The sequence below is a fragment of the Phoenix dactylifera genome, chromosome 1 (assembly GCF_009389715.1).
Source record: "Phoenix dactylifera cultivar Barhee BC4 chromosome 1, palm_55x_up_171113_PBpolish2nd_filt_p, whole genome shotgun sequence".
NCBI lineage: Eukaryota > Viridiplantae > Streptophyta > Magnoliopsida > Arecales > Arecaceae > Phoenix > Phoenix dactylifera.
Genome location: NC_052392.1, coordinates 14,042,623 through 14,057,088, shown reverse-complemented (window position 1 = coordinate 14,057,088; position 14,466 = coordinate 14,042,623). Strand labels below are relative to the sequence as shown.

General features: G+C 36.8%; 2 protein-coding genes across 2 annotated transcripts; both read left to right on the top strand.

The window, feature by feature from the left end:
• On the top strand, positions 1-588 carry LOC120104218. Its single transcript, XM_039114977.1, has 2 exons — positions 1-414; positions 522-588. The coding sequence occupies exons 1-2, from the start codon at positions 6-8 to the stop codon at positions 554-556; spliced, it is 444 nt and encodes a 147-aa protein (XP_038970905.1). The 5' UTR covers positions 1-5; the 3' UTR covers positions 557-588.
• Positions 589-5,235: 4,647 nt separating this feature from the next.
• On the top strand, positions 5,236-13,989 carry LOC103696726 (serine/threonine-protein phosphatase PP-X isozyme 2). Its single transcript, XM_008778432.4, has 8 exons — positions 5,236-5,610; positions 8,717-8,869; positions 11,591-11,653; positions 11,731-11,816; positions 11,896-11,971; positions 12,052-12,320; positions 13,381-13,459; positions 13,534-13,989. Exons 1-8 carry the CDS (start codon positions 5,470-5,472, stop codon positions 13,582-13,584), a joined length of 918 nt encoding a protein of 305 aa, XP_008776654.1. The 5' UTR covers positions 5,236-5,469; the 3' UTR covers positions 13,585-13,989.
• Positions 13,990-14,466: the final 477 nt, after the last annotated feature.

Below are 14,466 nucleotides of genomic sequence, written 5' to 3'. Positions count from 1 at the left end.
ACATTATGGAATTACGTGACATCGCTGCCCAATTAAAATCATTGGAAGTAGACATGTCAGAAACTTTTCTTGTACACTTTGTCCTTAATTCTCTGCCTATGGAGTATGCACCATTTAAGATCTCATGCAACACACATACAGAAAAATGGACTATGAATCAACTTCTAGCCATGTGTGTTGATGAGGAGCAGAGAATAAAACAAGAGAGGCAAGAGAGTGTTTATCTCACCTCTCATAAGGGAAAAGGACATAAAGAGGTCGGCGGTACCAGTCATCATATTCCTGTTAAGAAGAAGAAAATGAAAGTGTCAGCCAAAGTGACTGACAAAAGGCAAATAAAGTGCTTCTTCTGTAAGAAACAGGGACATTTGAAAAAGGACTGCATCAAGTACAAGAAATGGCTCGAAAAGAAAGGTACTTTTCTTTCCTTAGTGTGTTATGAATCAAATTTTATTGATGTACCTCATAACACATGGTGGATTGACTCTGGTGCTACTATCCATATATGTAAAACTTTGCAGGGATTGTTGAACAAAAGAATTCCAACGGAAAGTGAGCGAAGCATCATAATGGGAAATAAGATGCGTTCATATGTGGAAGCTGTTGGAACGTTCAAATTGACCTTAAAGACTGGCCATATTTTGTACCTAGAAAATACCTTTTATGTACTTGGATTTTCTAGAAACCTAATATCTATTTCAAAACTTGTTTCTTTTGGATATACCGTTTCATTTGGACGGTCATTTGTAAACCTTTTCTTGAATAATATTATTGTTGGTAATTGCTTATTAGAGGATGGTTTATTTAAATTAGACCTTGATACATCCTTTGAGCTATCCCTTTTATCCCTGCAAAATAAAGATCATTATGGATTAAAACGTAGCCTAATAAATGAAAATTCCTCTATGTTATGGCACCGAAGATTAGGCCATATCTCCATAAAAAGAATCAAGAGATTAGTAAATGATGGAATTTTACCAACTCTTGACTATGGTGATTTTGAAACTTGTTTAGACTGCATCAAGGGAAAGCAGACTAACAAGTTTAAGAAAGGTGCCATTAGAAGTACAAATTTATTGGATCTCATACATACAGATATATGTGGGCCTTTTTCGATCCCATGTTTTACTGGTCATAAATATTTTATCACCTTTATTGATGATTACTCACGCTATGGGTATCTCTACTTGTTGTACGATAAGGCTGAGGCATTAAATGCATTTAAGCTTTTCAAAATAGAGGTAGAGTTACAACTTAATAAAAAGATTAAAGTTGTGAGATCAGATAGAGGTGGTGAATACTACGGTAGGTATACTGAAACTGGACAACATTTAGGTCCATTTGCTCGATTTCTTCAAGAGCAAGGTATAGTTGCACAATACACTATGCCTGGTAGTCCTGATCAAAATGGAGTTGCGGAAAGAAGAAACCGAACATTAATGGAGATGGTAAGAAGTATGATTAGTCACTCAACTCTCCCAATTTCTCTGTGGGGTGATGCCTTAAAAACCGCTGCGTATATTCTAAACAGGGTTCCTACTAAAGCTGTCCCAAAAACACCCTATGAAGTTTGGACAGGTAGGAAACCTAGTTTAAGACATCTACACATTTGGGGGTGTCAAGCTGAGGCAAGGGTGTACAACCCACAAGAGAAAAAGTTGGACTTTAGAACCATTAGTTGTTATTTTATCGGTTATCCAGAAAAGTCCAAGGGATACAGATTTTATTGTCCTAATCATACTTTGAGGATTGTGGAGACAAGAAATGCTAGATTCCTTGAAAATGACCAAATCAGTGGGAGTATAACACCTCAAGAAATTAATTTTGAGGAACAGCAAACTCTGTATGGTATGCAAGATTCAAATAAGCAGCCAATGATTCCTCTACCTATCATTAATAATGGTTTGGAGGAGGATGAGTCTACTTTTAATGTACCACTTGAATCTGTGCCAGTTATCACTGAAAATGTTGCTCCACCTATAGAACCAGTGGATCAAGAAGGAACTTTAAGAAGGTCATCAAGGGTAAGGAGATCTCCAATTCCACCAGATTATATAGTATACCTTCAAGAAAATGATTATGACATTGGAAATATAAATGATCCAATAAATTTCTCACAAGCCATAAATTCAGTAAATTCCTCCAAATGGCTAGATGCTATGAAAGATGAGATAGATTCTATGGCTAAAAACAATGTTTGGAATCTTGTTGAACTACCTCCTGGGGCTACTGCAGTACGCTGCAAATGGGTTTTTAAAACCAAAAGAGACTCCAAAGGCAAGGTAGAGCGACATAAGGCCAGACTTGTTGCCAAAGGATTTACTCAAAAGGAGGGTATTGATTATCATGAAACCTTCTCTCCAGTTTCAAAGAAGGATTCTTTAAGGATAATTATGGCTTTGGTGGCTCATTTTGACTTAGAGCTGCACCAAATGGATGTGAGAACTGCATTTCTTAATGGAGATTTAGAGGAAGAAGTTTACATGAAACAACCTGAAGGTTTTGTTTCAGAAGGTCAGAGTCAAAAAGTTTGCAAGCTAAATAAGTCTATATATGGACTCAAGCAATCATCCCGACAGTGGTATCTTAAGTTCAATAACGTCATTTCTACATTTGGCTTTGTAGAAAACGTTGTTGATAGATGTATTTATCTTAAGATCAGTGGGAGTCGATTTATTTTTCTAGTCCTATATGTAGATGACATTTTGCTTGCTTGCAGTGATTTGGCATTGCTTAGAGAGACTAAGCAATTTCTCTCCAGTAATTTTGATATGAAGGATATGGGTGAAGCCTCATATGTCATCGGCATTGAGGTTCATAGAGATAGATCTAAGAGAAAAGTTTGTCTATCTCAAAAAGCCTACATTAAGAAAATGTTGGAGAGATTTGGTATGGAAAATTCCAAACCAAGCCCAGTGCCTATTACTAAAGGTGAAAAGTTGAGCCAATCACAATCTCCGAGGAATGAAATTGAAAGGGAGCATATGAAAACATTTCCATATGCTTCACTAGTTGGGACTTTAATGTATGCTCAAGTCTGTACCAGACCTGATATAGCATATGTTGTGGGATTACTGGAGAGATTTCAAGCTAATCCAGGAATGGAACATTGGAGAGCTGCAAAGAAAGTATTGAGATATCTTCAAGGAACTCAAGATCATATGCTCACATACAACAAATCCGATCTTTTGGAGATAGTTGGATACTCAGACTCAGACTTTGCGGGATGTCCAGATAGTAGAAAATCAACATCAGGTTATATCTTTCTACTAGCTGGTGGTGCAGTCTCGTGGAAGAGTTCGAAGCAAAAGATGACAGCTGCTTCAACAATGGAGGCTGAGTTATTAGCATGCTATGATGCAGTTACACAGGCTATTTGGTTGAGGAACTTTATCGCAGGCCTACAGATCGTGGACACTATTTCAAGGCCCATAAAGTTATATTGTGATAATTTAGCAGCAGTTTCCTCAATAAAGAATAACAAGATATCCAATGGAAATAAGCACATGGAGGTGAAATATCTTGTTATAAAAAAAAAATGTGATGACCATAAAGTTTCAGTTCAATACATCAATACTGTGCTTATGTTGGCAGATCCTTTGACCAAAGCAATAACCCCGGGATTGCATAAGGAGCATGTCAGTCAAATGGGACTTTTCTGTGTAAATTAATTGATGTATTATTGTGCACATTTTAGATGGTTGTAAATCACATATATTGTATTTTCTGCTTTAATGAATTCATATGGTTTATGCATACTAAGGTAGCAGAAATTGTGACCAAAGAATGAATTTTATGAGAAGTTCATTCATAAGGGTTTTGGTTATGATGGTTTAGTAATATAGTAATCATGGAAGGTTATACGCCGATCAAATAGGTGTTATTTCCGCCATGGTTCGTATTATTATTCTCAAAGTAATCAAACATAAAGTTTGCCCAAATTGATATCAGGATAGAAAGAACACGCGTATACAGATTATAAAATTCAAGTGCTAAGGATATTTCACTTGTCAATATGGTCCAAGTGGGAGAATGTTGGGATCTCGTCAAGTTGTGGCCCACATTGACAAATGACGTCAATATGGTCCAAGTGGGAGAATGTTGGATCCCGTTTTAATTCAACCCTGATCCCGTTTAATTAAAACCCACATTTGACAAGTGTCCCTTGAATTTCGTAAATCCTGATAATCACAAGGGCATTAAGGTATTTTCACAGTAGTGAAGGGTTACCTTGATGGGGGGTGACTCTTCACGGATGTAACCACCTGCAGCGTTTGGTCCCTGGAGAGGGCTATAAATAGCCTGTTAGACCCCTTCTCTAAAGCACGCATTAAGGGCTCTCTCTCCAGAAGATCTCTCGCTAATCTTTGTTCAGATCATCGGTGATCGAGGCTGCGCACGCATTCCAAAGTTTAATCCCAATGGATTTAGCAAATCAAGGTATGATTTATAATTTATTAAGTTAATCATTCCATCATAAATATGACCAAGCAAGAGAGTCTGCTTCGTGTTTAGATGTACTGCACAATTTATAATATTTTAACTTGGTGTAACATGGAATTAGATAACTTGGTGTTTAGTAGCCATACAACCAAGAGATCCAATTTATACTTGGATGTAAAGCTCAGAGATCGGTTATATGCTTAGAATTCTGTAAGGCTCTCATTACTTGCATAGTGGTAAAATCAAGCTAAATTAATTTTTATCATTTATAATGGATAAAAGGATTTTTAATTTACAATTTAAGAGGTAAAGAACGGTTCTAAACCACCCGGTCATCTTTTAAACACTTTTTCTATGACTTTTTTTTGGATCTTTTCGAGTTCAAGAAAATCAAATATAAAAATTTAGTTTCATAATTTATTGAATTTTATTTTTTTCAACTTCTTGGCGAATAAATGAAGTGCAAGGGACTTTCGAGTAGGTATGTATTCAGAAAAGCTAATGGGGCTATAGACTAGGCGGTTTCTTATTTGGCCTGTCACTTCGGAGTATTCTGTGGGCTGGAGAGAGGAAAAGTTGACCAAAGCACTTTGACTCTATGAGACATATTATTTTCTAATGAGAGAGAGAGAGAGACACTTTTTCTTATTATTTCCACCAACTTGCAAAATTTGGGTCCAGGAGGAAAAGGTCGGATTTTGAAATCCAACTTCTCAGGGTCCAACCTCCCAGCCGCCTCAAACCCCGACTTCCCCAGGCCCATCTTCCGTTCTCAAGCCGGCAGGCCTATCAGCAAGCGGAAAGGAGAGAGGCCGGAGGTAACGTCACCGCACTACCGCGCCAGCGAAAGAGTGCGGTGAGGACACCGGAGTAAGCTGGATCCCATCACCGTCGGCTGCAGAGATGCTATAAATAATCTCCCGTCACCGGCTCACCCGGAGCCGCAGCGGCATCTCCTCGGAGCCTCTGAGCGAGGCCGCCGAGAGAGCGAGAGCGGGCGAGGGCGAGAGAGCGAGAGAGAGAGCCATGTCGGACTTGGATCGGCAAATAGAACAGCTGAAGCGATGCGAGCCGCTCAAAGAGTCGGAGGTGAAGGCGCTATGCCTAAAGGCCATGGAGATCCTTGTCGAGGAGAGCAACGTCCAGAGGGTCGACGCCCCCGTCACCGTAAGAGTCTCTCCCTCCTTCCCCCACCTCTTTTCCCCTTTCTTGCAGGGGATCCCTCTTATTTTGATACTGTTTTACGTCATTTAGAATTGCTCTCTGATGCATGCTGCCCTTTTCTGATATAGTTTTGGTTTGAATCTCTTTAGACTGATCGAACGTGCCTCTAGGTTTTGCTTTTCGAGCGGTTTTTCCCATTAAATATGGCATCTTTAGGGTTTCTTTTACTTTTTTTTTAAAATGGGACTTTTTATGGAACGCGCTTTTCATAGAGTACACGGGTTTTACAAATTAAGCCTGAGATTGTGGATTGCGTTTCTTGAATTCAATGGTATGTTATGGGAGTGGTGTGTGACTGCATTTATTATACACCCCTTATTGTTTGTCTCATTTCAGTTGATGTTTTGCTGAAAATATTTCATGGTTGTAGTTGTAACAACCGAGGACCTACCCAAGAAAAAGACTAATCAGAAGTTATTATTTGGATATCTTGACCCTAGAAAGTACCCAAAGTCTTCCCATAATTTAAACACAATAGACCATGATTAACCCCAATATAATCTATGTTGCCGTATCTCCTAGTCTACGTGGACCATAAACCTACTCATCTCTGATATTATTTATAACAATCCCAAAAAGACTAGCTGGAAGGTATTATTTAGGTTTTTTGGATCTGCATAAATATCCAAGATCTTTTCGGTGCACAACGGATGTGGAACTAACTACACACCTGCATGGGCTCTCATAGTCATAGAGTGTTTATATTTATTAGCTGTATAGCTTGTTGCTCAGATCTGACATAAAGTTAGGTTTGGTCAGGAAGCATGTCTTCATCACCATCTTTAAACAACTTCATTTTTTTTTCATCAAGATTTTATTTTATTTTTCCATCAAGATTTTATTTAATTTTATTTTTCCTTTATAGACATTACGTTAATCCCAGAAATCATACTGAAGTTTTCCCCATTCACCATCCTTTTTAACTCAAAACCTGAAGCTACCCTTTGTTCATGTTATATCACATGCTTAGGATAAGATGCCTTGAACACCCCCCCCCCCCCCGCGTCTAGTTTATCAATCTATATGTGTTCCTAATCATGTGTTAAATCTTACTCCTTAATGTCCATACTCAAGGAAAAAAAAAGTTGAAATCATAAGCTTGAGTTTTGTATGGTAAAAGAGATGAGCGGAGTGAACAATAAAATTGGCCCAATGGAAGAGCCATTAAGGACATCTGATGCAAACCGAAAAAAAATATAATAATGTCTATCTTAAAGTCCAGCGAATTTGCTGTATCTTCTCAAAATATGACGGGTTTAATATTTTGAGACTTCTTCCTAAAATTTAGGTAGGAGGTGGTTTTAAGATTCTACTTGTCACTCCTGACTTAGAGAATTGTAATTACTTGCAATCATTCACTGGTGCACAACATTAGAGGTAAGCAAACAGCAGCCTTGGATAGCTGGTGATGTAAAAAGTGTCATCTTAATCATAACATTGAAGTGAGATATAGTTTTGTCATGGATCCTATGGACAAGAACGTGCCCTCAATATTCACAATCCTCTCTAGAGGATTATTATCTTCTCTAGTTAATGTCTTGTTCAAAATTACTTTTCAAACGCATGCATGTAATTTGTATCATCCATAGTGGTTCCATATTTTCTTGTACTAGGTGAGTTGGTTTACCCTCTTTAGAAACAAGCTATAAATTTATCTAACAAAGTAATTACCATGTGTATGGAACACAAACTCTATTTTTTTTTTTTTTTTAACTTAACTGATTTTCTCCCTTATCTCTTAAAGAGAAAGCCTGAACACTCTCTCTTCGTCATCGTACATAAGAACAAAAGAACTTATAATACTTCTTTAACCTATTTCACGCACTATTCCTAGAGGATTGTGGTCAACCGTCAACGCAAAGACAATTAAATAACACTCGCATTCCTTAGATACATCCTTTCAAACTTTAATGTTGTTCTCTCGCCTACTTTAAAATGGACCTCTAGCTATATTTACAGGTGAAATGTGGACCAGCCAAGGAAGAATCTAATATTAGTAGTTTCAACACATGTAAGAAATTTTACTTAGACACAGTGTTAGTGGGACATAATAAAACTATTTGGTGGAAGGGTACAGTTTTCTTCTTTTGATTCATATTTCTGTGGATGTGCTTAAGTAAGAAGTGGAGAATATGTCCTCCTTTGAGGGTAAATGTATACCAAGAGTATCTCAAAGAGTCATAATGTAGTGGCAAAGAGCCATGAAGTGCATTCTAGTTATGAGATAAATATCTCTTGGAAATTATTGCAGCAAAAAGGAGTACATTAAATTATGTGGTTGATTATCCAATTGCTTTTCTCTTTTCCTATTCTTCTTTTCCTTTTTCTTTGTTCCTTCTTCATCATTTTCATCTTCTGATTCTTCTCTGTACAATTCTTTTCTTGCCATTGTTATCATCTTTATCATTATAATAGTTTCTTCTTCTTCTTCTTGTCTCGATTTTCCCTCTCATGCCTTCTTCTGAGAGGGGCAATTGCTTTGCCCTATTTTCTGGTTATCCAAGACTAACAGATGTTATTGTCCACTTTCTTCTCATCTCATCTTGTTGATGCTGATCAACTATAAAAAAAGGACTTATTGGAGCCTTAAAGTGCCCTTTTCTTTATTTGTTGGATGTGGTTTCCTGAGCCTTCTTTGATTTCCTTTTGTAAGTGGCATGTCTTTTTCAACATTAATTCAACAAGCTTCTATATCTATGTTGGAAGTTGGTTTCTGAGTACTTTGTGCATGCTCAAGTGTTTGAAGAAGCTACTGAGATTGGTGGAGAATGTTTGAGGTTCAAGAGCCACCCTCAGAAATGTTGGCCAATCATTACATGCAAGTATTTACATTTTCAATCACCAATTCCTCATGTTATTTGGGGGCTTGTACATAGGTCCTTTTAGAGTTCCTTGGGAAATCTATTCATTACATACCTAAGGATCATGTCTTGATGTGTCAATTAGTTCATATGTGTGTGTGTGTGTGTGTTTTTTTTTGATAAACTCTAAAATGAGATGGGGTTCATATATCCTCACTGTTTAATAGTTTTTTCCATATTATTTCCAGATATGTGGAGACATTCATGGACAGTTTTATGATATGAAAGAATTATTCAAAGTTGGGGGCGACTGTCCAAAGACTAATTACTTGTTTCTAGGGGATTTTGTTGACCGAGGGTTTTATTCTGTCGAAACATTTCTGCTTTTGCTAGCGTTGAAGGTAATGATATCAGGAAGCACTTCTTTTTTTCTTCTTTTCAGAAAATTGAGATTATATCCCTTTACATGTCTAGCTTCTTTGTTTGTGTTGAGGTTAGTACCATGCTATTGATTGCTCTTGTTTTTAAAACTTGTCCTAATTATTGGCTCATGTCACTGCAACTTCCAGGCAGTAGCTTCATGGAAGCTGGCAGTTTGTAATGCATATTATGCTTGTGGTATTTATTAAATTAAAGGCCTTTGTGCTCTCATCCTTTTGATGAGTCAATCTTATAGATTTAATTTCATACTTTTGGGTGAGTATTACTACAAACAATTGATACGGTATTATAGAAGGGTTCACATTGCAAAAAATTTCTTTGATTTTTGGAAGCACAAAGAAGACTGCAAATGCCAAATTACAATTTGAAGAGGGCTTCTTCCTACATAATTTCATTGTGACAGAAGAGTGATAAACTGGACAACCAGGGGCATCCTGCCTATCTTCTTTAAAAACTTAGACTCTAAACATCAGGCAAGGGCTTAATGGGATTTATCTGAGGCTAATATAATTATTGTACTAAAGCCAACAAAGATAGGGTGGTCTCACCAACGAACAATTGCACTCTAAACATTGCATAGGCTTTTCTTTTAAAGTTTTACATGGAGTTAACCTAAAAATATCATCTGTTGAGAAATTCAATTATAGAAAAGTGAAAAATCCAGAATCTAGACCTGACTATCTTGAAGGACATGGAACAAAACATCCCTAATACTGTAACAGAAAAATATTTGTGTTCTATCATGAGAAAATTAAGCAAGGCTCATAGAAGTCTGAAAATTTAGAAGCACCTGATTCTTCTATTTCCAAATGAAAAATTACATGATTCTGCTATTTCCATATGAAAAAACTATGTGCTCTATAATGAGAAAAAATAAGCAAGGTTCATAGAAGTCAAAAAATTAAGAAGCACCTGATTCTGATATTTCCATATGAAAAATTACATGAAAAAACTACACTCTCAACAAGGAATCTCTGCCTGTTGGCCTGAAAGTTCACCTCCAGAGTTATCATATGGAGTTACACCAGAGCTTCCTTGGTGAAATTGATTTTAACCTATCTTAGAGACTTAGTTTTACTAATCCTATTTATATTTAATCAGTAGTTGCTGTTTGCTAAGGTGCAAAACACAGGCCAAAAGTGGAAATAACTGAAACTAGGTAACATCTTATTTTTACTTATTTCTGGCATGCGATATGTGTTAGACATATACATAGATGTACAATATGCATACTTCCACACTTCTGAAATTATAGAAATGCAACTTGGCAAATCCCTGTCTCTTAAGTAATTCATATTAGGACTGAAGGGTCATCTATTTCAGTACTTGGGTGCTGGTTGGCCCCCAATAAATTTCAGGATAGAGATGGAAGTCCAAGTTGTGTTTTGTCATTGCATCACTTACTATATTCAAGTTCAAATAAGAATTCATTTTTCTGATTTTAAACAAAAGAAGAAGGTTTCTGAAAAAAAAAAAATTATAAACCAATCTAAGATATCCTTCTAGCACAACCTTTTACTAATTATGATCTTTCTTGCTAATAATTATCATATTTGAAGCAATTTATTAATTTTGGAAACATTGTCCAAAACATGCATGGAATGAATTGCCTTATCGCATTAGCTAGGAGACTGGTTTCCTGGGCTATTATGTTTTAGTTAGAAAAAGTGGCAAACCCAATATAAATTACGTGCTGTTGACTAATGTAGTGAGGTAGAGCTAGTTCCTGATGAGTAATTAATCTGCATTAAATACATATTTCTAGGTAAGTGCTTCTAATATTCAAGAGCCAACCTTTGAGTTCTTTAGGACTTACATAATGCAACTTTCTATTGAACCTTTTTTTAGTCTTTTTAATGAATTTTAACAAATAGTTGTCACTCACCGCATTTATATGGTTTGTCTTTATATGATTCTCTTTTTAGTTGATGGTGTACACTTTCTTCACATCTGTTAACCTCCATGGTAACTGTTCGTTATCTGTCTGTTGATCCACCATCAGCTTTTTTATTTCCACCAAATCGCCTATGGATTTATCATATGCTCACCACCAGCAGTAAATTTTTTGGACTCTCAAAAACAAAGTAGAAAAGTTTCTTTCTCCCTCTTCCAACATTCACAAATTAGAAAGATTGAACAAGATATGCATTGTCCATGCATTGTTGAGGTACCAACAAATCCAAGTAAAGGTACTTGTATCATGATTCTGAAGAATCCAGCCAATTCAAGACTATCTTGTGTGATATTGATTGTTTTCACATTGCATCATCATTTTCTCAAGCTATTTGATGTCATAAACATCCAATGGTAGAAGATAATGTATAAAACCAGTCAACAGAGGAACAAAAAGCCAGCGGATGAGCACCAAAAGCTCATTATGTTGTTCCCCTCAAGTTGATCCATGGAATTTTCAAGAATTTATGTTAATTACTTCCAGAGTTTGTTGCTTCCATCTCATGCTTTTAATTTGCAAGGATGACTGACCGATTGTTGAAGTGACTTACTAGTTTGAACCCAATTAGTATTATGATTGCCATTGCATAAACTTTATGCTAGCATACATACAGCAAAAGGGTAGTCCTCTATTGTAATCTATTATCTGCTTGTGGCTATAGTGTAATTTTCCAGGATTCTATTAGGCTTTTGAATCAGCTCCAGCCAATTTTCCCGAATCTGTGCAGGTTAGGTATCCAGACCGTATAACTCTCATCCGAGGAAATCATGAGAGCCGGCAGATCACACAGGTTGTTATCTTATAGTTGTGTTATAACATATCCTAAATTTTCCTGTCAAAAAGAACACTAATGTTCCTTCTAATCAGGTTTATGGATTCTATGATGAGTGTCTCCGCAAATATGGGTCAGTAAATGTATGGAGATATTGCACAGAAATATTTGACTTCTTAAGGTAACCTCCTCCAGATTTTATTTTTAGTGTTTCTTGACAATGTTAATTGTTATAACATGTCCTTGATTCCTTTGTCCAGTCTATCAGCACTCATCGAGAACAAAATTTTTAGTGTCCATGGGGGGCTATCTCCTGCCATTTCGACATTAGATCAGGTCAGCTATATATTTTCCAACTGTTTTTATTATTTACTGAAGCTCTCAATCATCAACAGAGATAATATTCTGTTCGACAGATTAGAACAATAGACCGGAAGCAGGAAGTGCCTCATGATGGGGCTATGTGTGATCTTCTGTGGTCAGATCCAGAAGATGTTGTTGATGGTTGGGGTTTGAGTCCTCGGGGTGCTGGCTTCCTGTTTGGTGGAAATGTGGTTACATCCTTTAACCACACAAACAATATTGATTACATATGTCGGGCACATCAACTAGTGATGGAAGGATATAAATGGATGTTTAATAAGCAGATTGTAACAGTCTGGTCTGCTCCAAATTACTGTTACAGGTACTTGTTAAATGTTTATCTTCAAAAATTGATTAAACTGTTTATCCTTGCCACATGAAAATAGATTACAGGAGTAACTGTCCATCGGCAAAATTTGAAACATTATTTTATCTTTAACAAATAGAAAATGTTAACTGATGAATCCTTGGTCCTTTTCTTTAGTATATAGTAGCCTTTTCTTGATCTCGTAAGTCATGTTGCTGCAAGGGTTATCTTGGATCCACTGTTTTTAAAAGCCAAATGGACCAACCAGTTAAATTAGGCATGATGGAAAGCTGTCATTCTTGGTCTTGATATAATGTTGCATCCTGAGATTTATTAGCGAACCTTCCACTCCCCTGCATGAATATTACTGGTTAAAGTTCAGCTTTTGTCTTATATCCATCAGTCAGCATGGGAATGGATTGCTTTATTGTGATGCATTCCAGCAAATTTGAATGGAAACAAAATTCTATCATTCTTCTAGAATTGGCTGTTAATCTTGCTTGTCCAAATCACATTCTGACCATATTTTGTTTATACTTGGATTTTATAAAAAAAATAACAGGTCTCCTGAACTACATCTTAACCTTTTATACTGATATTTCAATCCTAATTCCCATATGTTAATCCTGAAGTTCATAGCTGGGTTTAGTAAAGAAACTCTGCTAACCTATCCTTGTTATATCCGGTATCACAAAATTTTCATTTAATGTAGCTGATGATTTACCAATAAATTGGCAGTTGAACTGGAGAAAATCAGATATGGCCCATCACTTGTTCAACCTCATGTTGAGTCAGAGAGGTGCTCCCTTAATGAAATTATGCCTCTGTTAACCAAATGTATGAACCATTCAAAGTTCAAAGCAGCACAGAATTTAAAAGATCTTGCTTAAAAAATTGTCTGTCTCATTCAACCAGTACTTTAGCTTGTATTGTTGTTCAAATACACCACCTTTAGCATCATGGTAGGCATGGAGTGGACTGTGAAGAACGGGAGACTATTGGTGATAGGTATGTCTATGTGCTCACAGTTTAATTCTCCCTGAACCATGCCTTTTCCTTTATGAACGTTTTTCAGATGTGGTAATGTGGCGGCCATCCTTGAGCTGGATGAGAACCTGGACAGCCAGTTTCGTGTGTTTGACGCCGCACCACATGTTTGTGTCCCTGACTTTCTTCGTCAATATTTATACTCAATTGATCATTGCTAAAATGCGCATTTTTCATGCAGGAAGCAAGAGGAGTTCCTTCTAAGAAACCAGCCCCTGATTACTTCCTCTGATATCAAGCTTATGTCCTCACCACCCTGTTTCAGTTGGTGGTACACAAGTTTGTCAGATTCTAATTGCTGCAGTGAGCTCTTACAAACTGTACTGTTGCATGGAAGACTTAAGAGTCCAACTATCCATAGTTGAGAGGTGCTCTCGGAATGTAAATTGTTTTGAACTGGTTGGTTTTCCAGTGTGTTTTGCCTTGTGTACGAATATGAATCCTGTTTGGTTAGAAGAATATACACTAATGGCTCCTGGTTTTCCATCCTTTTCTACATTGTGGTGGAAAGGCAGCAAGTGTATTGGAGGTAGCCATTCTGAATTTCAACAATCTAAATGTTGTAGAGGTGTTTTTATTTGTGTTGCATCACTTGACATATAGGAAAGACATTTCCAAAAGAGATTAGAGATCCAAAGTTTGATCTTGCTGGGGTGATTTTATACTTGTTTTAGTTAAAACTTAGTTGATTTACACCCCACTGATTTCAGATTCATTCCACAATAGATGCGAACAGGATACTCTAGGATATCATCCATGTGAGTACAGTACTGTAGTTGCCACAATACAGGTTCAACTTTTTTTGCTGTTCTTAACAATCACAGCTGAAACAAGTGCCTTTCACAAATGTTCTGGGCTGCAATTTCTGCTCTTGCAGTGCAAGAGTTGATGCCATTTATTTCTTAGATGCGATCATTGAACAACTTGCCATCTCTTGGTATCAGGCATTTACTAGTTATAATGATGAACATTTAAGAACTCAGTTGAGCAATGAGATCGTTCAGCTGTGAAAAATGCAGTGGGGTTTGTCCGCTGGAAAGTTTGGTTTCCATAAGTCCAGTTTCTGTTGTTTCATAGCTTACCTGCAGATTTCTTGTATGAGGTTAAAGCTGGG